We start from the raw sequence: 24213 nt of genomic DNA, 5'->3' as shown, positions 1-24213 counted from the left end.
GAAAAAGGTGAAAAAGATTGAGGAAGCTCTGAGAGAAGATCAGGATAGCAGGAGGGTAGCTAATTCAGCACTAGTGAAAAGATTGATCGAGGGTTTAAGGATTAGAAAAGAAAAGACTCTTATGTTTAGTGTGGACGCAAAAAGTATGTTCCCCAACCTTAAAAGAGAAGAAATTCTCAGAGTAGTGGACAGTGTGATGAAGGACAGGAAAATTGAAAACTGGGATAAGGATAGAATGAAGAAAGCTTTTTTTTTTTTTTTTTTTTTTTTTGGAAAATAGTTTCTGCAAGATAAGCGACAGTATAGTGAAAATGAAGGATGGGTTAAGCATTGGTTCGTGTATAAGCCCAGTAATAGCGGATCTGGTAATGAATGAATGGGAGAAAACTGTGACGGAAAAAGGTGTTGATAAATTAATAGTATTTTGTACGTACCTGGATGATTGTTTTGGAGTGTGGAAAGGCACTAGAAGACAATTGGAGAGCTTTATTAGAAAATTGAATGGAGAAAGGAAGGGTATTGTTTTGGAGAGGGGAATAGAAGAAGATGGTGTGATAAATTTCTTAGATATGAAAGTAACGAGAACAAGGGAAGGCAACTTTGCAACGTCGTGGTTCCAAAAAAGACTGTGCAGCAGGCGTACACTGCAATAAGAGAAGTGATGTTGATGAGGAAACAAAGCTGAATTTCATTAGGAATATGGAAGAGCGTATTAGGATGATAAATATGGAGGAAGATCAAAAGGAGAAATATATTCAAAGGCTATGGAAACAGCTAAAAGGGAATGGTTACGGTGACAAGGACAAGAAAAAGAGTAGGAAGAGAAGGAAGAAAAGCGAAAGAGAAGAGGAAGATAAAGAAAAGGACAAGAAGAAAGGATTGTACAGCATTGAAAGTGCAGGGGTGATCACAGAGAAGATCAGAAGAATTCTGAGGAGGGGATGTATTAAGACTTACAGGAAGGGCGGAATGAAGATACTGGATATCATTAGAAAAAAGAAGATGAGAGCTTCAGCGGATTCGTGTAAAAGGGGGTTATATATGAAGTGCCGTGCGGGATGTGTGATATGGTGTATGTAGGGGGAAACCAAGAAGAGGATGCAAGAACGTTTAAAGCAACACAAAGATGATTTCAGATTGAAGAGAGACATTAATGCTGTTTCCAAGCACGTCAGTGAAACCGGCCATGAAGTGAACTGGGAAGGAGCAACGGTAGTGGAGTATGAGTGGAGACAACTGTTTAGGAAGTGGAAAGAAGCTGAGAGGATATAAAGGTAGCCGATAAAGCTATGAACTGGAATAGTGGTTATAGTATTAATGAAGAATGGGAGGACATTTTGAAAAAAAAAGGAAGAACAGAGAGAGAAGAGGGGTGAAATATAAGGACACTGTAAGGTTTATTTGATCTATGCATTCTTTTATATACCCTCATTTATTTAATTAGTTATTTACTTATTTTTTCATGCTTTCATTAGTTACTTATGGTTTTCTGCATTTTGTTAATGTTTTTAAAATGGTCACAAGCTTTATAAGTTTTGATTCTGTTTAGCTCTTTATTTCGAGCAGGTGTAAAGAGTTGTAGAGTGTAGTCTGAGGAAGGAAGTGCTATACTTCCGAAATCGTTACTTTTTTAGTTTATTTTTTATAATAAATGTGCTAGCCAGCCTTGTAAGAAAGCTGTGTTTCTCTCTTTCCATAATTAATATATATATATATATATATATATATATATATATATATATATATATATATATATATATATATATAGGGTGGGTGCGCCATATATGGAATACGTTCCTAATATGAAATACCAGTCTATTTTGTCTGCTATGTGCTGCCACCGAATAGACTTTACGTAAACTTGTGCACTGTGTCAGCCTCCGTCTGCGCATGAGTGGTTTGCTGCCGAACGATAACATAACATTTCCTTTTGTTGCAGAATAGTTTTTTGAAGAACTTGACTTTTTCGGACGTACATTTCCAGGCTGCTGAATATACGCAAAGAGGCATATATTATTGTTGAGTTTGTGATATTTAGATTACATATATAGTGTACCATAAGGGCATAAAGATTCAGTACACAGAGAGTCACGTAAGCGTATGTAGGAAGATAACTATCCAAAATGGCGATTTTCCTAATATGGAATATCAGCAGGATCCTAATATGGAATATTCCTAAATAGGTTCATACGTATGTGAACTAGAAGTGAAGAAGAATAACTGAATTGTAAGTTATGTTAGACCTGACATTGTTTTAGACCGAGCATCAGGGAAGTCTCCTAGTCGAAATGTTTCGCATTTGTGTTGTCTGTCTACAGGGTGTCCATAAAGTCTGGATACATGGGGAAAAGCATAATTTAGTCAATTTAATGCTAATGAATAATATCTTCTACATTATTTCCGTGCTGTTCAATGCATAATTTGATGCGCTTTGCAAGAGTAAGGTGAACTCGATGTAATAGGTCTGAATTGCCGTCGATTTAAGCACACTGATTGGTAATGCCTTCTGTCAGGTGATTTAAATTTCTAATAAACTTTCTCTTTCAGCATATCCCAGAAAAAGAAAACAAGTGAAGAGAGGTCTGGCGAACGAGGGGACCACTTCACATGACCTCTTCTCCCAATCCAGTGAGGGAAATTGTCTTTCAACCAATCTCTAACAGCTGCAGCAAAATGGGCAGGGGCCCCATCCTGCTGAAACCAGTCTGGAAGTCCCTCACTCAAACGCTCAATTTGAGACATCAGTTTGTCTCTCATCATGTTTAGATAAGTCTCGCTAGTTATATGTTCATCAAAGACGAAAGGTCCTAGCACGGAACGGGGTTTCTCCAACATACTGCCTGTTTCTTTAAACTTGGTGATTCATTTTCCGACGGCAGTAAAACAAACAGGTTGACAATGAGGGTCTCGAAGGTTAAATTCTTGCGCATTTTTGCGATACGATCATCCTTTTCGTCCACTTAAGAGTGCCAACTCGACTCGTTCTTCTTTAGTCAGTCATCATTCAATCTGGAAAAATAAAAACAAATTACTAGAATTCCCTATTTGCCCAGACTTTATGGACATCCTGTATGTGAGTATCTGTTTGTGTGTGTCTGTGTGTCTCGCAATAACTCCAGAGCACATCAACCAATTCGAATAAAACTTTCACAGATTAATTATTTGTTCAAATGTCTCAACTGCCGTGTCGTATACAGTGTTAAGTGAAGAGTACAGCACGACAGTACCGGTTGAAGTAGTGAGTCCACTCCACACCATCGCAGCACACGTAGTCGAAAGCAAGGTGAACAAAAGTACTTACGAGTACTCCGCACAAAAACAATTTAGAAGCTGCCTCTACTTCACCACAACGGGCCTTTACCTCGTCATTGCAAGTAATTAAAAAGATGTTTAGCTTTCTAAGCTCCACCCAACAAAATCCAATCGAAACAGCCAAAGAAAAGGACTTCACACTACTACAAATTAGATAGTTAATCCGAAGAATCAGTGAATGACTTGAACGAAAGTAGTGCCAGTTTAAGTAACCCTACTGATGATGAGGAAAGCGGACATTGTGGTAAATTGTAGTCGCTCAGTGCAGGGGAGGGAGATTGGTTAAAATGCCCAGTTTGTAAAAGGTAATCCCACGAAATGTCTCCCGTGAAAGGTGGAGAAAAATACGTTTGGGGCCATTGTTCTGCAAAGTAAAATTGGTATCAAAATTTAGACGCCATAAGACACGCTAATCCAGTATGTTTAAACTTTTTCTTTTATATAGTTTTATTTTTGCTTTATGTGTCGCACGTAGTTTGATTCCCGTTCTATTATTTTTATTATTGGTTGTTGCTAGTAAACATACTTATTCCAAGTTAAAAGATATTATAGCTACTCCAAAAGTTAAAATAAGTAGATATTATAGCCCATTACAATAATTGCAAACATAGACCTAATAATGAAGAAGTCAAGTCAAGTTCGATAATTATCTTTGTGCTACGTAAAATTCTGGTATTTCTGCTGTTATATATTTTAATTATCTTAAGAATGTTATGTAATTTTATGTGCACTTGTCTTATAGACCTACCAAATATGAGATATAGGCTACAATGCCTACAACGCGACATTTGGATAATTCGATCATGGGCACGATCCCTGCTCAGACCACCCATCCTGAGTGAAGTTTTTGTGGTTTTCCTCAGTCCTATCAGGCGTATGTCGGAATGGTTCTTTCCCTGAGGTCAGGATCGAGTCCTTTCCAATTCGTAGATTATCTTAAGGGCCGATGTGATCTCGGAGTTGGGCCTTTGCTCCTTTTCTTGAACTGATAGATAAATTTATTTCTTAAATAAGCAAATAAATTGCTCGAATGCATTGTCCATGCTCTAATTATTCAAATGTCGCATTGTAGGCAGATGCGCATATTTTGTTCTAGTATTCCATTTTAAGAACAGGTAGTGTTCCATATTAGGAGCGGGGTGTGCCTAATATGGGAAATTGAGTTTCTTTCAATTTCGTAATATTGTAAAAAAATCAATAATGTGGAACAAACTTTCATACCTGTATTTTGTTTTACAAAGGTACCACAAGTATTATGATGTATAATATTTTTATTCTGGAATACACGTTTTTGAGAAATACAGAAGAAACAAAAAGTATTCCATATTCGGTACCTTTACCCTATATATATATATATATATATATATATATATATATATATATATATATATATATATATTATTGAAGATTTGATCATTCAAATATTGAAATATCCAAATATTCAAATGCCTTAAAACGATCAAACGTGTGTCATCGCCGAGCAATCGGGACAAGAAAGTCTAAATTTAAAAAAAAAAGGTTCCCATCATGGTTCCGACATGAGAACCTCCATATTACTGGCGAGCGCCTTGACCACTGATCCACGATCTCTATGCGCTAAATGGTTCATCTTTAATGTGTTTAAATTAGATTTATTTGCCTCCACTTACACATTTCTAAGTTTTTTTTCTTTGTTTCAAATTTTCTTTTCGTATTTCTTTTATGATTGTGTAAGTCAATAATCTTTGGCATAGTTTATATTAATGACATGAGTTGTTCTTAAACCTTTTGTTCCCAATGTTGTTTTTTCTCCACACCAAACTACAGATATGATAAATTTAATTCTCATACTTTGCATTTGGTTTCACGATTAACTGGTAAAGCAATTTTGTCCGTCACGATTCATGAATTTTGTAACAAAAAAAAAAAAATCATGAAATGAGTTAAAGGAATGCTGCAAGAGTTTATATCAAAGTTGAGTACTGTAAGCTAATTACAAGCATGTTCTTGTATTTGAAAATAATGGCAGCTACTTTTAATTCACTAACTGGTATTAGATTTGATTCAAGCTTGAAGATCTGGAATGCACAAACTCAGTGTAACTAAAAGAAGAAAAACAACAAGAATGGACGAGATCCGAACCTAGAACCACCAGCAGAAGAATAATCCCGTTCACTGACCCCTCATCGAACATGCCATCACCTTTTATAAGTTATAAATTTGCATGAAAATGATAACATTATACGTTTGTGCAATCAATGTTTTGCTCCTTTTTCATTCAAAAATGTAACATGATTACGACGATTCGTTTCATTTTCCATTAGAGCTTCGAAACAGATTATTTGTGTTTGAGTATAAGATATTTTGTTCCCTTTAACCGACAGTTCTAGCAAATACAACTCAATTCACACAGCAGTAAAAAAAAGAAAAAAAAGAAAAAAAGAAAAGAAAAAAACGTACTGCCTTGAAAAATATTCCTAAAAGGGGGAAACTGCATCATGCACCCGTAACGTTGGCGTAACTAACGGGAGTGCGATGAGGGAGGCCCACAGCATAAAGGGACCCGTTGAAGTTTCGTAAATAATGTTTGGAGGTTTTTATATAATTTCACACTTTTTTCCTCAATGCCTAAAATGCAACTACTTTAGCCTTAGATGAAAAAGAAGTTGTGAAGGAGTTATAAACTGTGAAGTATACTGAAAAGATTTATCACGTCTTTGAAGCAACAACAGTAATGAAGAACAAGATTGATTGACATTTTAAATTAGAATGAAATAACTAAAGATCTAATCTTATATAACTCTCATTGATAGTAGTGTTCCGTATTTGTTTAGACGCCTATTCTTTTATAACTTTACCTAGAGTGCATGGGGTCCCTGGTTCGATCCCAGCTCGCGCCGAATGAACTTTGTTATGGACAAACACCGTATACATAAGTTTTCTCGGCTTTCTCCCGTTTCCCACCGCTTTCTTCATTCCACGATTTCATTCATTTCTCAATATCACTGTCTCCATTAGCGCAGTCAGCATAACCGTGGGACATAAAACTTACATATTTCATTTCATTTTTCTTTTATAACTGTATCTCACGTTTGCTGTGACGAGAGCAACATTTAAGCGATCATTCGGTGAATTAAACCACTAAAACCTATATTCATAGCACAATAGTGCAGATGAAGTTGAGCCCTTTGGCAATCTTCAGCATGGAAAGCGAAAAAAAAAGAAAAGAAAAGAAAAGAAAAGAAAAGAAAAGAAAAGAAAAAGAAAAGAGAAAAAAAGAAAGAAGAAAAAAGATACATTGATATTGAAAAAGTAGTTTACGAATTCCTCTCCGAAAAAGATCATCCGTACATATGTTTTCAAATGGTAATTTATAATTGTACGTACGTTGGATGAAAGTCTTCCATAGTTGTGGGGCCGAGACACTGAAACCACACCTACCAAGAGGTGAAGGTGACATGTAAAAGAACTCAAATACGAACGATATTAGTGTCGAATTCATGCGCAAAGATAAGTAGTGACTCTGTGGATGCTGCGTAAGTCCAAATTAAAAAAAAAAAAAAAATGAAATGAAATTTTTGAGTTTTACATCCCACGCTTATGCCGGCTAGGCTAAAGGAGACGGTGATTATGAGAAATGAATGAAATGGTGGAGTGATGAAAGTGGGAGGAAACGGGAGAACCCCGAGGAAACCCACGCACACGGTGTTCGTCCACCACAAAGTTCACCTGGCGGGAAGTCCAAATTAAGCCTTGGTTCGCATGGAGTTGACATTGGGAGCGTGACAGGCAAAAATAATCGAAAATATCCTATATTTGTGTCGAATTGATAGTTTTCGGGATCACTGACATAAAAAGTGATACTTCAGATGTGAATATGTCCAAGGTTGGCCCTATTGACATGGGGTCATAGGGGGAACCAGTGAATACTTCAGAACAGTTCCTTTTTGGTGCATTTAAATACACTGAGAGTGAAAAGTAATCATGCACAAACACTGATATCACATTAGGAATTATCGGAGATATGACTTCTGGGGAAGTGTCGTTCCTCCAGGGAGGCATTGCTAACTGATGACTCCCTACAATCGTCACTGCTTTGCACGGGCGTAGACAAGAATTTATTTCAGCTATCGATTTTTTTAGGGCATATTTTACTAAAATGTCTATCATCATCTCTAAAATTACAGAATGATTACATATATAATTTACAGAAAAGTGGTGATTTTGTAAGGGCAGGAACTCAGGATTGCAAGGCCTGCATCCCGCGTATGTCCCTGCTGATCTGAATTGTCATAAGCTCCTCTTCAAATTTGAGATATAAAATGTAAATAATAAACGTATAACATAGAATACAATATAAATAGAAAATATGTTATTATAGCTAAGAAATAGAAAATAATTATAAAATAAAGTGGAAGGACAAGTTTTTTTTATTTTTTTATAGCAATCATACTTGAAAGTAAAATATACTTTTAAAAGAATTTTACATTTATACAGGGCTACAAACAAGAAAGGAGTGCGATCTGGCAGCCAGTATTCACCTCTTCGAACCAGAAAACTATGAATTTGACACCAATATTTTTCGCATTCTATTATTTTTTTTTACTTGTAGCCCCTTCCCCTTCCTGGAATGGTTTCAGTGCCTTACCCCCGCAGTAAATTGTAAATATGGTAATTTATACGTATAGTAAATTCGTTTGCAATTTCTCCAAGCGTCAATGTTGCATCGTACGATCCGCTGTACGTTTTCTTCCGAGTCAAACTTTCTAAACATATACATGGATGCATTACAGTAAGAACTGAATTTTGCATTAATGCCTGACTGTCGTCGTGCAAACATTCATGATAATATGCCTTAGGGAAATGAGCTACATCAAGGTTGTAAGAATTAATATCAAGTTTGAAACATCGGAAGTTAAATAAACGAATGTAATAACAACTATCATATTTGAAAATAATTTCGAATTAAACTAGCTATGACCACATTACTGCAAAATTGAACTTATGGAATGCACAGTATGAATGCAGCTCAAAGAAAATAATCAATAAGAATGGTCTTGATTCGAAGCTCGGACCATCCACGTAGGAGTAACTTACATTAGCCATTCACCTAACAGACAATGACGCACAGGGTTTGGCATTACTTTATCAAATGGTTCTATCAAATGTAACTTAATGAACAAAATAGTAACAAATTTTACTGTCTTAAAAAAGTGTTCTGAACAAGGAGAAGTTCATTATGCGCATTGTAACTAAGTTACAAGAGGTTTATATCCTATCAGAACGGCGCATCTACCAAGTCAACTTTTGGAATATTTCATTAAGTTAGCTTTCAACGTAGCTAAAGGAAACGTACGTGAATGAGTACATAGAGTTCTCTGTAGCAGAATGGATAAAGTCATGGTTCGATAAATTCAAGGTCCGTGGATCCAAACCCGTCTCGGAAGCTGCAGATTTTTTAAATTCTTAATTCCTCAGTTTTCAAGATCCTTCGTAATCATCTGATGCTCTAAAAAGAGTTCTCCACCTTAATTCGGCAACTGTCTAATGTGATCCTCGCAGTTCGAAACCTTCCCTTCTTCTGTTTCACAAAATCACAGTTTTCGTCATAATACGAGTGCTGTCCGATCATTGTTTCTCCAGTTCTAAATCTGTGTATATAAATCATCCCTCCCTGTCTCCGTACTTGAATCTCTCTCTCTCTCACACACACACACACTCTCTCTCTCTCTCTCTCTCTCTCTCTCTCTCTCTCTCTCTCTCTCTCTCAATGTCGTCCAGGAACTCATATGGCTTGAGATCAAACCTTCGACTCTTGAAACCAAATGTAAGCTCTTTAGCAATGTGCTATCGTAATTCTATAGGTTTGTTGCTAAAAGCAGTGTCATTTTAGATTTTATTCGGGGGGAAGGAGATTCCCCGCCGACATAAGATTTTCACTTTTTTATTAGTGCATTACTATACATTTGATCAAACAATATGTATTTATGAAGCTCAAGGGAGGGGGGGAATTATACCCTCCTGCCCTGTCCAAATAACGCCCCTGAAAAATTTGCTTGCTAGTATTGGAAGGAAATGAAATTAATCATTTAATAACACTCATTTCTGTCAGTAGATATTTTAGAGCTCTGCGCGTGCATTATAGACTTTAGGAAGCACAAAACCTACTGCCGTTATTGGCAATTTCTATCTATTTCTTAGAGAGCATCTTACTAGCTTGCAGTCTTTAAAGAAGGGAAAGAATAAAACTAAAGATATGTAGCTATAGGAAGATTGTGTGAATCTTTTTTTTTTTAATTAAGGCTGTTGAAATATATTTCAAAAGAAACGAATTAAGAAGACTGTTTTAGAACTATAACGTTGTAAACTTGATTCCTGATTTTTTTCCATCTGAATGGAAAGAGTGTACTACGTCGCACACACTGCTTTAGACAAGGAGAGGTGGAGGAGTTGGATTGAATACTAGAAGCAACTAATCGATTGAGACATGTATTTCTGGCTGCATAAGAAAACGGGGCAAAAGTTTGCTTATAATTTGGACTTAGAATTTGTGTAACGATTTCTATGCCCAGAACTATGCCAATGACTAGATAGGAAGTAAAATGTCATGCATAATTAAAAGGCATAACGATCATTAGTGATTAACTTGCAGTGGTCCACCACTCTGTTACATAAGAAATATTAACAGCGTTAATATAACATAGAGAATTGACTCAAATTCACAGGCTGCTCATACGGAATGAATTAATAACATTTCTTCAGCTTGATGTGTCTGTAATATGAAATGGAGCTATTTGGTAGGAACACACACCGCTCTTAGCACCATTTTATTTAGCTCTTAGCATAGTACGTAAGTGTGCAATTTTCTTAATCGAGAGTCGTAATATTGGCTATAGCCTACCCGTGCACATGGTGAGGTGTACGTAGATCGACATTCATTCTTGGTGAATATACTGTATAATGCGTGCTATATTTACGTTTGTAACATTTATGACTTCTGTACATCCTGTACACTTTTTTCCATAATATCTGAACAACATCCCTACTACTAAATATTTGTAGGTGTTGATTCTAATTTTTGTTTATTTCTTGTTTTAGAAATGGAAGATTGGATCGAGGATTGCAAAAAATTGAACTGCGCAAAGGAAAATGAAGTTTGTTACCAAGAATTTGTGGATCCTACATGTAAAGGCTTTCTGTGTGATACGTACACAACATGTGGAAAATTTGAAGGTGTAGAACGGCAATTTTAAAATACTTATGATTTGAGTTTTAATTAATTATTTATTTTAATCTTTTCTTTTCAGCTTCCTTTGTTTTTTTCTTTACTTTTATTTCAGTTAGTTAACTACTAATACATACTATTCTTGATTTATATGTCATGATGAAAAGAAATTCACAAAAATAATAAGAAAAGCATTGAGTTTTTAGCATAGTTCAATTTTAAGAGCACAAATCTCAACTACATTAAACTAGTTATTGCATGCAATGGATCTGGTACGAAGCATTTGCTACAGGTACAAATGAAGTTATTATGTAATCAGGTAGTTCCAGATTTAGATCCAATGGCTTGGCATTTTGATGACATATTTCTAGTTTTATTTTTCCCTCATGACGCACATATACATACAGACAAACATGCGCATATAGAGAGCTACTTCCTGGCTAGATGTTTACTGTTTGTGTCTGGTGCTACAGACTCGGGTTAGATTCTCGGTGTGAGCTCACGCATTTCAGATCCCACCTTGTGCTGTAGCTGAACGTCTCATATAAACTCGTTGCTGAAAAGGATGCTAAACTCTAACCAGCCAATCAACCAGCCAGCACACACACGAAAGTTGGAACTTTAATACTGGCGATGCTGCTTTAGAGACGGTGCTCAAAAGAATCATATAATAGAACTCGTATCATATTTTAGTAACGTATCTACTTTACCTGGGTTCAACTGGGCTATCCCTTCAAACATCACGCGCAAGGGCAGTAGACGAGAAAAACTGTTTCATGTAGCGGTAGGCGTATGGTTTACAAGCACACAAACCTACGCGGGCGGTCTATGTTGTGTTCATAAACGTACGGTATAAAAAGAGGTTAGTGTTATAGCGATGTTTTCGAACAAAGTAAGATAAAAGAAAATGAATGTGGCAGAGGCCGTGCTGCACACGAGTGTCATCAAGGTCTTTAAGAGGCTTATGGGGAATCTGCATTGCCTTAAAAACAGTGGCAAGGTGGGTACTAGTCTTCATGGAGGGGCACCAGAATGTGCAAGACATGCAACAGTCTGGTCGTCCCTTGTCAGTGAGATAGATGCGAATGTTGTTACCGCATCCCTAGACACTGATCGATACGATAATATTCGTGAGCTGGTTGAAGAGGCAGGACTAGCACATACGAATGTTCTGCATATTCTGAAGAACGCTTGAACATGAGAAAAATTGTGTAACGATGAGTTCCGCATGAATTGACGGAAATGCATAAATGGCTACGATATGGCACTGCTCGTACCTACTTGGAAAGCTACGAGCGGGAAGAAGAAACCTTTCCTACACAGTGTCATTAAGCTGGATGAAATATGGGATACGTTGTATGATCCACAATTGAAACGCCAATCAATAAATTGCGTCTTTATGGATCGCCATGAAAATCCGAAGTTCGTCAGAATCCCAGCAATATCAAAGTTTTGGTGATTATTGTATACTACTGGGATGGTGTGATTCTAACGCATACTGCTCCTCCACATCGGATTATCAATGCGCAGCATTTTTGTTCCTTCCTGCAACACAACCTATGACCAGCCTTGAGAAAGAAGTGGCGACATTTTTTTTTCAGAACTCGCACATTGTTTTGCCGGATGACGCTCCTGCACATACTGTACCAGGTATGAGTGAATTATTCGATCGTTACGGGTGAGAGTACTGTATCCTCCACCCTACTCCCTGGACTTAAGTCATGTGTCTTTGACTTGATCCCTAAACTCAAGGAAACTTCGTGGCAATCGTTTCAGGACTGTTCAAGACGTTATTCAGGCAGTAGATCGGTCCATTAGATAAATCAACAAAGAAGGTGCTGTTACAGGTATCCAATTACTGTCACATCGCTGGCAACGGGTTACACACAAAGCTGGAGACTAATTGAAATATTACAATCCTTTGTAGCATGTATCCATTTTATACCAGTTGTAAATATAAATCAGTTGTGAGTAGTTGCCACTATTGAAGTTCCAACCTTCGTATATCGGGTGTTCTAAAGATGTCGCCCACGGACCACAGAGTACTATTCTACAAGTCAAAATAATCCTATAGCGCAAGGTGTATATATATACAGACGCGGATCCAAGGGGGTCTATAGGGGCTATAGCCTCCCTTGACGCTCAGGTATAAACCGGATAAAATGGGCTGCAATCCTGCTTTACACTGGATAAAGCTACAAATTATGGTTTAGCCCTTCCGTTGATCATATCCTGGATCCACCACTAGATACATGCATACACACACACACACACACACACACATATATATATATATATATATATATATATATATATATATATATATATATATATATATATATATATATATATATATATATATATCATGACGATCAATAAAATGGTTATGTGAGATCGATAAGTCAGTTTGGCGTCATCATAGCTATCAGCGACCTCGAAAACTCACGAGTACATAAACCCATGCAAATTGCGTTATTTTCATATTTTGACCAGGTTGTTAGGATTCCAACTCACTGTGTAGTGTTGCTATCTTTTACAAACCTTACTTCTCAGGTTTAACAACATACCGAATATCTCAGTCAGTGCGTGACTTATCGATCTCACATAACCACGGTACTGATTCTCATGCTCTACCACCTTGCACTGTAGCTTTTAAACCATACTGCACTAGTGACCTTTTCCGAGCTATTGTACCTTTTCCAAACTCAAGTTTTCTCTTCTGTTGATGGCAATACTGTTCAATGGGCCCTTCTAGACTTGGAGTCAGCATAAATAGTTCTTGTAAATATTTAGTTTAAGGTCCACAGAACGTTACTAGGAATACCTTGCTGCATGCGTCCGATACGGCGTTTGGATTTAACACATATTTCACGTTATTTCTCGAAAAGTTGGCAACACTAATCTGCGTTTACAAAATTTTTCGTCTTTACCTTCATTGTTGCTTCCAATGATTGTATCCAATTTAGGTCATTCGATTTACAAAAACAAAATTTTCTATTGGGTTGGCAACACTGTTCATCCGGTGATGCTCGTCAATACACGGGCAGATGTCGTCCTTTCTCTAGTTGTTTCGTGCAAAGTTTCGTTTCCCTGTCTCTTTTAGTTTATCCGTTATCGAGGTTGGACATTCTAAATTAGATTACAATGTGGAAACGTCATTTCATGACTTTATCGCCAAGTCGGCACGTGTTAACCTTCTCCTAGGGAGCTACCATTTCACTAATGCGTGTTTACGGTCACATAGAATACATTTAGCGGGTGTGCATATCGCAACACGAAATTACCCTAAATAAGGGACACCCTAATATATATATATATATATATATATATATATATATATATATATATATATATATACCTTTCGGGTACTAGACTGGAGATTCGAATTGCACTATGTGCCAACGTCGAAGATAAAGAACCGCAGATTAGATCTACCAATCCATCAAATAATTACATCGATTCTTGTCAGATGACAATTTAATTCAATAGACGTTGACCTAGCACCACTTATTGTCTTAACAATCGATGTGAGTGTTTAATTGAATTGTAAAGCAATGCTAATGGTTCCAAGTTAATACGCGATGTTACCATATAGTGGAATTTTGATTCCCCATAGCGGCTGAAGGAGTCCCTGTAGGCATTCCATCATACAACATTTTCGCTTTATTTTGATCTGTAGGATAGTACTCTGTGATCTGCGGCGCCATTTTTTAGAACATCCGATATATATGATTATCAAAATAAGGGAAATATCTGAAGAAAATGCTACTTTTTTTAATATGGCGCGGAATTACTAGTAGTGTGCAGAAAAGTCTGATTTGTCGTGGAATAGAGGAGTAAGCGTAATGAATAATAATAATAATAATAATAATAAAAACATTGCACCATTTATAATGCAATCCATCACTCCGTTGCGTGAGCAAGGATGGAGGAGGATGTTTGCTCAAAAATGATTTGTGATTTTCGTTTCTTTCACCAGCGACGCTATACGTGACGTTGACTTACTTCTTAACATGGAATACGAATTACCTAAGCTACCTTCGGAAATCAAATCTGAGTCTTATGCGGTAAAAGTGAGTACGCTATCTTTAAACCACGAGGAAGCTAATTTGTTTCAGATTCTGATCTCCACAAGTAAACCCAAATGTTCAATGTTGTTAAGATCTGAAAATTCGGCGGACAAAGGAAGGGATTGTTGTTTGTCCCAATTTTCACACCCTAGCAGTTCCAGCTGTGTGAGTTGGAGGATTGTTATCTCCGAAGTGTGTCAACTGCCAGAAAAAAAAAGTGCAAACCACAGGACAAACATAATTATCTAAAATAGTAATGAATATCCATAGTATGATCACCAGTATTAATTTGTCATGTCAGCATAATCATATAACCACGGAATGTTCGGAAATAACAGCCCGCAACATCACAAAGTATCCAACATATTTTACAGTAGGCTGGAGACATTCTGGAGTAAAATTTGCTCTGGGTGTATTTCGTCTATTAGCATGGCTTGTTTTGGTTGAAATCATGGGACCATATCGCACACTCCCAATCATCGACGATTCACTTTTTTATGTTCTCGGTAAGACTTTCTTTTATTTTTTTTAATAAACAAACTAAAGCGATGGATAGTGGTTTGGAAAATGCAACCCGATCGCCGATTTTCAGATTGCGCAACTCGTGTCATGTTATACTTGTTGCAATATGCTAATTCAGGTGATGATTGACTTCTAGCATCGCTTTTGTTTAGCATATTATCTATCGTTGTTGATAACAATGCTCTTCAATGCTTGACGATCACTTCCAATGAAGCTTCTATTTTATCCAGAGTTATTCTTCGTAGATGATCTTTTGCCAAGAGGTACGAACGCTGTCATCATCTAGTACAGTGTTTCTTGTGGCTCTCCTTGTGGTAATTTTAGATACAGTTGTACCAACTAAACGTGCTTCTCAATTTATCTTCTTGGTAACACAGAAAGATCTACTTTACACTACCACTGTCCGTCCTACTCAACGCACGCCTCCGGTCAATTCCACCTAATGTATTAGAGACAATTACTTGATGCATCACTAACAAATGCCAGGCGATGGACACTCTTCACTGTTATTACATATCTCACGTGGTGTATACTGCAAATGTTTCCATTAGTTTGATAACAAATTACATGGCCAATATTTGGTTTATGTAGTTCACAGCACTACTTACGTATGTTTCAGTAAATTTGCATACGCGTGCTAGCCTAGGTACCATTGTTACCTATCTAAGTCATTGCTCTGATAAATGGCATATACATGTAGCTGTTGTTTATACACGCCAGAATTTATCTTTACGTTACTACTTCTCATGACGTACGTTCTAAATGTAGTTATTATTGATACGCTATCTTGCTATCTATATATATATATATATATATATATATATATATATATATATATATATATATATATATATATATACGAGGGTTGGGGCAAAAGTAATGGCAACTATTTTTTTTCTTGAATATACCAGTCCGGTTGGAAAATCTGACATATACAGACGAAAGGACAAGGTGTTAACTACATGTGTGGACAATGAATACCACTGACATATCGTAACACACTAAATTATTACGGTAGTACACAGGGCATAATGACCTTCACGGTGCAAAAGAATGACAACACAGTACGCATACAGTTGACATGACAAATCTGGGCCTAAAGACGCTCAAAGTAGTCCCTGCTACTTGCACCACACGCTGCCAACGATGTGGGAGACGTTGAATACCATCCGCTTCAGCATTTGCCGCACCATTTGTGAATCGGGTCAACTGTTCGCGTACAGCATTAGCAATGTCCTCGCGTGTTGCAAACCTCCTACCACATAGTGGTTCCTTAATCTTTCGAATGAGATCAAAGTCACAGCGCGATATGTGAGGAAAGTACGGTCAGTGCTCCAATTCTTCCCATCCCCAATGTCACAGTAGCTGCATACACACTCTGCCTTATGTGGTTTTTCATTGTCGTGCAGGATTATTGCATTGTCCACAAGATCCGGACGTTTCTCCCGAACGCCTCGTCATACCTGTCGCACCAGGAAGTCCCTGTAGTACTGTGCGGTCACTGTTCTGCCATGTGCAACAAAGTGACAAACAACGACACCCCTGACGTCAAACACGACGATCACCATCAATTTGACTGGGGAAGGATTCTGACGGAACTTCTGCCTCCTCGGTGATCCAGCATGCCACCACTCTGCGGACTGACGTTTCAGTTCTGGTTCGTATGCCATGGCCCAAAATTCATCGATGGCGATTATTCGTGACAAGAATTGATCACCGTCCTGTTGCCAGCGTGCAAAGTGGTCGGAGCATATTGCATAGCAAATCCACCATTGAACTTCCGTCAGTGCATGCGGTACCCACAGCGATGCGATTTTGCGTAGTTGCAGCTCATTACGCAATATCCTATGGACGGTGCGTTTCTCGATGCCACTTGCCTCCGCTAACTCCAGTAGCGTCCATCGTCTGTCTTCATCCAGGAGCTGCTCGATGACGGCACGTGCCACGTTGGTCCGCACACTTACAGGTCGTACCGAACGTTGGTCATCACTGTTTGACACACGTCCTTGCTGAAACTTTCCTACCCGCCGTGCTACTGTCCGGTATGGTAGGGCATTATTCACGAGCGCTTCCACTAATTCACTGTGACATTCCATCGCATTTCAGCCTCGGAGAACGGCTATTTTGATGTAAGCGCGATGCTCAACACGGGTTACTTCCATCTCGCACGACACTAAAGAGTTGCCATGACTTTTGCCCCAACCCTCGTATATGCTCGCAGTACACATTCGGCTCGCAGTACACATAGGCACTCTGTTTTATATGGTTTGAACTACGTCACGTACAGCTTTGGGTACATATATATTTTCTTTCGATATATAAATAAAGGTCATTTGGTTCTGAAATTAAAATATTTAAGTACGGAATATCTAGATTAGAATATTGTTATTTTTCGCATTTTATAGGTGCAGATTAGAATTGGAAAAACAAATTTTAATAAAATGAAAACTTTTGGTCAACATATTGGATAAATCTAACATTTTAAGTGTTATTTCTTTCATCAACGTTTGGAACTCTTCTGTTTTAGTTTATATATTTGTTATTTAATGTATCTTATATGATACGTCAATATAGAGTTTTAACGTTGGATCTGAACCAAATGTGTCTCCAATTGAGATCGTGCATGTGAGGAACTATTTTATACTTGAGTGATTTTAATTAGTATTTAGCTGTTGCTTTATTCGACTGAATTTTATTTTGGAGTACATTCGATCCGCTGGTTTCAGAAAATATCGTTAGTCGTTCTAATTTCAGTAAATAAATATATATTGCGGTATATTATGTAGTTAATATAAATTAAGTAACTTTCTCGCACAGGAAGTAAAATGCGTCCAACTCGAAGTACCACATCGTGCGAAGGAGTTCTGTGTCCTCCAGGATACATATGCACTTACAATGATGACCTATGCTTCGAAGAATATTGTCTACGTACGCCGAGTTGCGTCAAGTTGGCAGGTAAATTGATTACATCGCACTTCAATTTTGCTGGAATATTATCCTACCATATTATATTTATTTATTTATTTATTTATTTATTCTACGCATTATTTATTAATGCTTTTCATACCTGGTAGACGCTAACAGAGTAGATGTGAGCGCACGGTCTATTTTACTTTTATTAATACATATCATCTAGCTATTATGGCCAGTGATAAAGCCAGTAACTTACCTGTAAGTAATTGCAAATTTTATTTAAATGTTACTTAAAACATTAGGAGTATAATTTGACTGTTGTTCTTCATAGTAATTGTTTACGTTTTGCTGCTTTTGAGCAAACATATAGCGGATGATTTGTGCAATTGAATAAATTTTCGTTATGGCGAAATGTTTAAAGCTGTAAGTATATTTTCTTTAAATATGTAGTGAAATATAAATAACTAATTTTGGCAGACATTATAAATGTTAAATGGTATTTCATGTTTCCCGATGTAATGACATCGCTTCATTAAGTTTAATTATTAATTTGTGATTTAAATAATTACTTGAGGTGGCATTGTAGTATAGCCACTGAGTGAGCATAGCAATATATTAATGACAAGTGTGTTAATGACAGCATAATTTCCCCGATTTTTTTTATGTACAGCAATTAGGTTGATATTATTGGCAAGTATCGTACATTATCTCCAATATTCCTATAATCCTTGTCCCAAAAATGCAATTTATTTCTTCTTCTTCTTATTCTTTTGAAGTCGCTTTCATTGTTGGCAATGTTATGCAACATTGTAAATTCAAAAGAAGACTGTTATGAGTTGATTATACAACGTATATAACGGGACATAGTGATGCTTGTTTATGTTCAAAAATGTGTTGATTGTGACTAGTTCAGCAATATTTCATTATTATTAAGAATTGGAAATGATTTTTTTCCTTTTTTCAGGATAAATGATTATAAATATTGCATTTTAATAAATATGTTCGTTTGTGCAATAAAATAGATAAATTGCAGAGTAGAAATGGGTTGGAATTTATTTTAAGGTAGTAGTTTGCTCTAAGGTATGCCGCATATATAATTTAGTTAGATATGTTAGATATGTTAGATATGTTAGATAATAATAATGTTAGATATTTCCACATTTCCTCTGTGAAGTAATACATTGATATTTTTTTCACAGACATGATCCAAACATTAATGGCATTAAATTCAAGTTAAATTGACGTAAGATAGGTTAGGATAGAGAATGGTAAAGAGGGTAGATCAAAGCATTGTAGGATACAGTAAGTAGGGTAAACTAGAGTAGAGTAGTTTTAGGTTACAATAGAGCACGGTAGGGTGGGATAGAGTAGAATAGGGTAGAATTAGGCTAATGCAGAGCAAAGTATGGTAGTATTAGTTTAGACTAGAGTAGATTAGGGTAGAGTACGGTGGAATAGAGTCGGGTACGGTTAGGTTGTTGTAAGGTAAGTCTGGACTGCTTTTGTGCAACACAATCCCTCTACATTTTACCCAAAAATTTGCTGGAGTAACTTTTAAGAGCGTCGAATTTTTCCTGTCTCAACTTACTTTTACGGTGACCACTTTTCAATTTATACGAGGGAATCACTACAAACTAGTATTACATTTAATCGGGTTTAGAGCAGTCGAGCGTAGGGGCCCACGCGTTAACGTAAGCCTGCGTCCGTACGGAGCAAGCACGTCAACTACAGAGAGTAGTTTAGTCATCCCTGATAGTCGCAAGTAGCATATTAGTCAGTTGGTTTCTATTTTACTTTTGATGTGGCCCTTGTAGGCTACTTTATATGTGTTATGATCTATTGTACAAGCTCATGTACCACGGCACGTGTTTATACACTCTCCTCTTGCAAATTGATTTGCCTACATGGCTTTTTATTATTTTTGGAGCGCGCTCCGTCTTCAGGGCGTTATCATATTTCAAATAATTCCATAACATATTATTACTAAAATTGAAAAAATAATGATAGAACATAACGTGTTAGTGCATGTCACATGATCACAGCATTTCATTATGTTAAATAGTTATAAGGCACTTAAATCGATCCGCCAATATGACAACGTATCAATATTATTTAAAACAATAAATATATCCACAACATCTCATCATCTTAAAGTTATATAAATAAATATATATATATATATATATATATATATATATATATATATATATATATATATATATATAACTAGGAAAGTTACATTCTTGTATTTGCTTTAATAGTGTCGAGTAAAACTAAACGCTTAGACAATAACAGTCCACGAAGCACTTACCAAAATTTTATCCACACAGCTTTAATTTAGATATATGTGAGAACACATCTACTTTCATCAAATATATTAGAACATGGTAATTCCCTAAATGCTCCACAACGCAGAGACAAACCTTAAAACCTTTATTTGAGAACGAACACTTTGGGCATGTAAGAAACTATCTTAACCAAATAGTGCAAGGAAATACTTTACTTCATCTCTGAATATTAATATGTTACCCAGTTCTCCGTTGGTATTGAATTAACATTAGCGAGTACTATATTACATGTACCAATATTAATTGAAGTTAGATGATGTGGACTAATTTTTGACTGGCTCTGACGTCTCAGTTGTGGAAGTTAGTTGTTGTGCTTTGTAGGTGTGTACCTTCTTTTTTTTTTTTTTTTTTTTTTTTTTTTTTTTGAAAATTTACAATTTTATTGACTTTTTATCAACAACAATAGCAAGAAGAAAGTACTGAGCTAACTTAAATTAGGACAAAATCGTTTATCTTGTATTTTTGATGTGTAAATTGCTCTTAAGAAAATACAGCCGATCTTACTTTTTACTGTGCCTTTTCCAAAGAGCATACTTGCACAGTTTCGAAGCTTTTGAAAGAAAGGAAGTTGTAAAATTGCCTTTTAAACTAATTACTAATTAGTTAATGGCTGGCAGCAGTTAACACACTTTTAAAACTTCCCTGCATCATCTCTTATTGACTCAATCTTCCAACTAGTAAAAAGGTCCATTATCTTTGTACATTTTTAAAAGGCCTTTTAAAAATGAAGTTAAAAGTCAGCTTACTGCAATTGTTGGTGAATTCACGGCTTATAGTTTTAATAACGCAAGAAACACACAAAAAATACTTAGACAATAACGTAATGATATTTTACTTAATAATAATAATAATAATAATAATAATAATAATAATAATAATAATAATAATAATAATAATAATAATAATAATAATGATAATATCAATGTTGTACTTCCTACAACTTTTGCATAAACTTAGCAAGCTTTTCTTCTTCGCAATCAATTCAGAATTTGTTATTTTTTGTTTCTAATTGGTAAAGTTACAGTTAATATATGATTCAGATGATAGGTAAATTTAATATATGATTCATAATATATGGTGCAGTCAATATACATTTCAGTGTAAATGATTTTCTTTTTCGTAATGTCAGTCATCGTCAAGTGTAAATATACGTTCTGGGTTTGCAAATAGAGTCAATCTAAGAAAGAAGCAAAGACAATTAAGGCAATCACGTACTCACCTTTATCTATTACAAATTAAAGTCCCAGTCATGATATCAAAACAAGGAAGTTTGGTTTCATATTGTCAAGGTGTCACATATTTCCGACATATATGAATTCAACAATAGGATACGAACAAATGTATTTATAACTTCCGATTATAGTAGAAGGATAAAGTCGAAGATGGAACTTTTTTCTTACGAATACGATTAATATATATACGAGGGATTGTTTGAAAAATATACAAAACCTATTGTGGTTTATGTGTAAGACACGGCTAGAAGATCAAGATACCTGATGATAGATGATGTTCAACACTAGTCCCCGATGCAATCACTTGTCTTGTGCTAGATGTTACCACAACGGTAGATGATGTTGTCCATACTGGTTGCAGATAAATCTGAGTCAAGTTCTCGTAGGCACTGTGAGACAGTGATTTTCACATAATCATATGTCAGGTATGTCATGTTTTGCTTTAGAATAGGAAACAATTGAATGGCAGTTAAAGTTAACGACACTCAGGATGCAAGAAGTAATACCCCTTAAAGTGAAAGTGTAACACCATTGGAGGTCACTCCAACCGAAAAGTAAAATTCTAGACCCGATAGTGCAGTGGAAAACATTAAAGGTTTAAGTGAGGCAAATTTTGCATTATTGTTGGAATAAATACTTAAAGGATGAAAGCAAATTGAACAGACTTATCAAGAAACAAATAAGATCTTAGAGCAGGTGATATATAATAAACTAGAGAAACAAATAAGAACTTAGAGCAGGCGGCACTGGAAGCCTTAGAGAAACTTGAGTCAAGTAGTAAGAAATTAGAGAAGGGTCTGGCTCAAAGGAGTGAGAAACTTGAAGAGAGCGGGAGGAAGTTAGTATACCGTCTCGAACAAAACACTAAGCAACTTAGGGCTTAGATTGCACAGACGAAAGTTCATGTAAGTAATATGCTCTATGATACGAGTCAGAAGTTAGCGCTGTTAGAAACTAATACTGACAATAACATTTAGCGAGTTTGTTTACTTAACTCCCTGCAACTCAGAATGAAATGTGGTGTAAGTAGATAAGTTGTCATGAGATTCAGAATGAGCATCCTCTATTACTATGGCTGTCTTTGATTCCATTACCTATTATCTTTTGCCGTATATTTCCGTCAACTTGCACGGATATATTGTCATGTATCTCAACGACGCTGAAACCTATCGACTAGCTAGCTTTAGTCTCGGAATCCGTATCCTAGATTTATTCAGCCATTTTAAATTCCACTTGATTTTTTTTTATTCAATATCCTTCATTTACAAGCCTGTTCTGTAAGCTACTGACATTATATTTGTCTGTAGTATTCGATATCTAGTAAAAACAAACAAACAAAAAAAAAAAAAAAAAAAAACAGTACTCCACAGAAGAGAACTCATATCCAGAGTCAGACAGACAGTAATGGCTCATTACGGAATCAACTAGTACTTAACATACTTTTCTATGAGAATCATGTTGAGTCGTGAAGCAATATATTATGAAATATTAACATATACGTCAATGTCCTTGTCGTAAGTAAGTAGAATTTCAACTATTTTGTGATTTATACTATTAACCGTACTAAGAATCTTGATTTTTATTGAAACTCAGTTATTGATTATAGCTTCACATATGTCCAGCTATATTTTTAAATATGTCTAACGGCTTACATATTGCCTATTGCAAATCTGTATAGTTGATGCCAAAATTTTATCAAGGGCCTCCACGGTGGGCAAAACGTTTAAATCAACTAACGAGCAAAGACTTAAATACGAAATATGTAAATTATACAAAAGAAAACACGTTTTAATAAATGTCTTACCCAGGAGAAAGCATATTAAAGGTGAGAAATATTGAGCAAAGCTTAAACACAATTATTGAATTTTGAGTCGCTCTCACCTATAATAATATAAGCTCAAATATAATAATAATTCACTTTGTCAACCGTTAACTAAAAGTCTAAAAATTCAAGTGATAAATCCCCTTTTTGTGAGTAGGAAGTATCTTAAAGATGATACGTAGCTGGAGTTTTTGTCTGCATGCCTCTGCAGTTTACTGCATTGCCTGCGAGCTTCTCAGTTGCAGCAAGTAACCTGCCAATAATGACATATTATCTATGGGGGTGGTTTATTTTCCTGTCGTGTTTTTTCTTTCCTTAATTTAGCAAAATTCATGTGTTTAATTATGAACCAATTCATGACTGTAATCCATCAGTACCGTGAACAACACTTAGAATAGTACATATTTTATTACATTTTCACTTTATGAATCTATTTCTAGTTTAACACTTATCCGGGCAAGCTATTTTTGTAACGTAGACTGCATCTGGGGCCTTACCAACTCTATTAGCCTTACCAACTCGATATGTTCATAACTTTAACTTCGACTAAAGATAGAAGAATTCAGAATTTTATGGCATCGAAATATTTATGGTTATTAAGAAATTCGAAGAAAAATATGAAGCTACTGGGCCTGGGAGGCCCCGGTTGCCCGGATAAGGGTTAAGTTCACAGTTAGGCCTATATAAGCTTATCGCATAGCACACATCTTTTGAAAATAAAATAAGAAGTATTAACAGGTGAAAAGAGGTGAAAAGAGGAATGATTGGTATTTTGATTTTCTTTATTATA

The 24213-nt window shown here is 36.0% G+C and overlaps 1 protein-coding gene across 1 annotated transcript in view; it reads left to right on the top strand.

Annotated features, from left to right (window-relative positions):
- Window positions 1-24213, top strand: part of LOC145687797 (uncharacterized) — a 236539-nt gene that overhangs the window by 103228 nt on the left and 109098 nt on the right. Inside the window, exons 6-7 of the mRNA XM_081761225.1 lie at window positions 10390-10524; window positions 17926-18063. Coding sequence (XP_081617351.1) covers window positions 10390-10524; window positions 17926-18063 — 273 coding nt within the window. The remainder of the gene's footprint in view (window positions 1-10389; window positions 10525-17925; window positions 18064-24213) is intronic.

This window comes from Thermobia domestica, chromosome 6 (assembly GCF_964235325.1).
Source record: "Thermobia domestica chromosome 6, izTheDome1.hap1.1, whole genome shotgun sequence".
NCBI classification, from domain to species: domain Eukaryota; kingdom Metazoa; phylum Arthropoda; class Insecta; order Zygentoma; family Lepismatidae; genus Thermobia; species Thermobia domestica.
The sequence above is the reverse complement of the archived record's forward strand: the minus strand, read 5'-3'. Positions and strand labels throughout refer to the sequence as shown.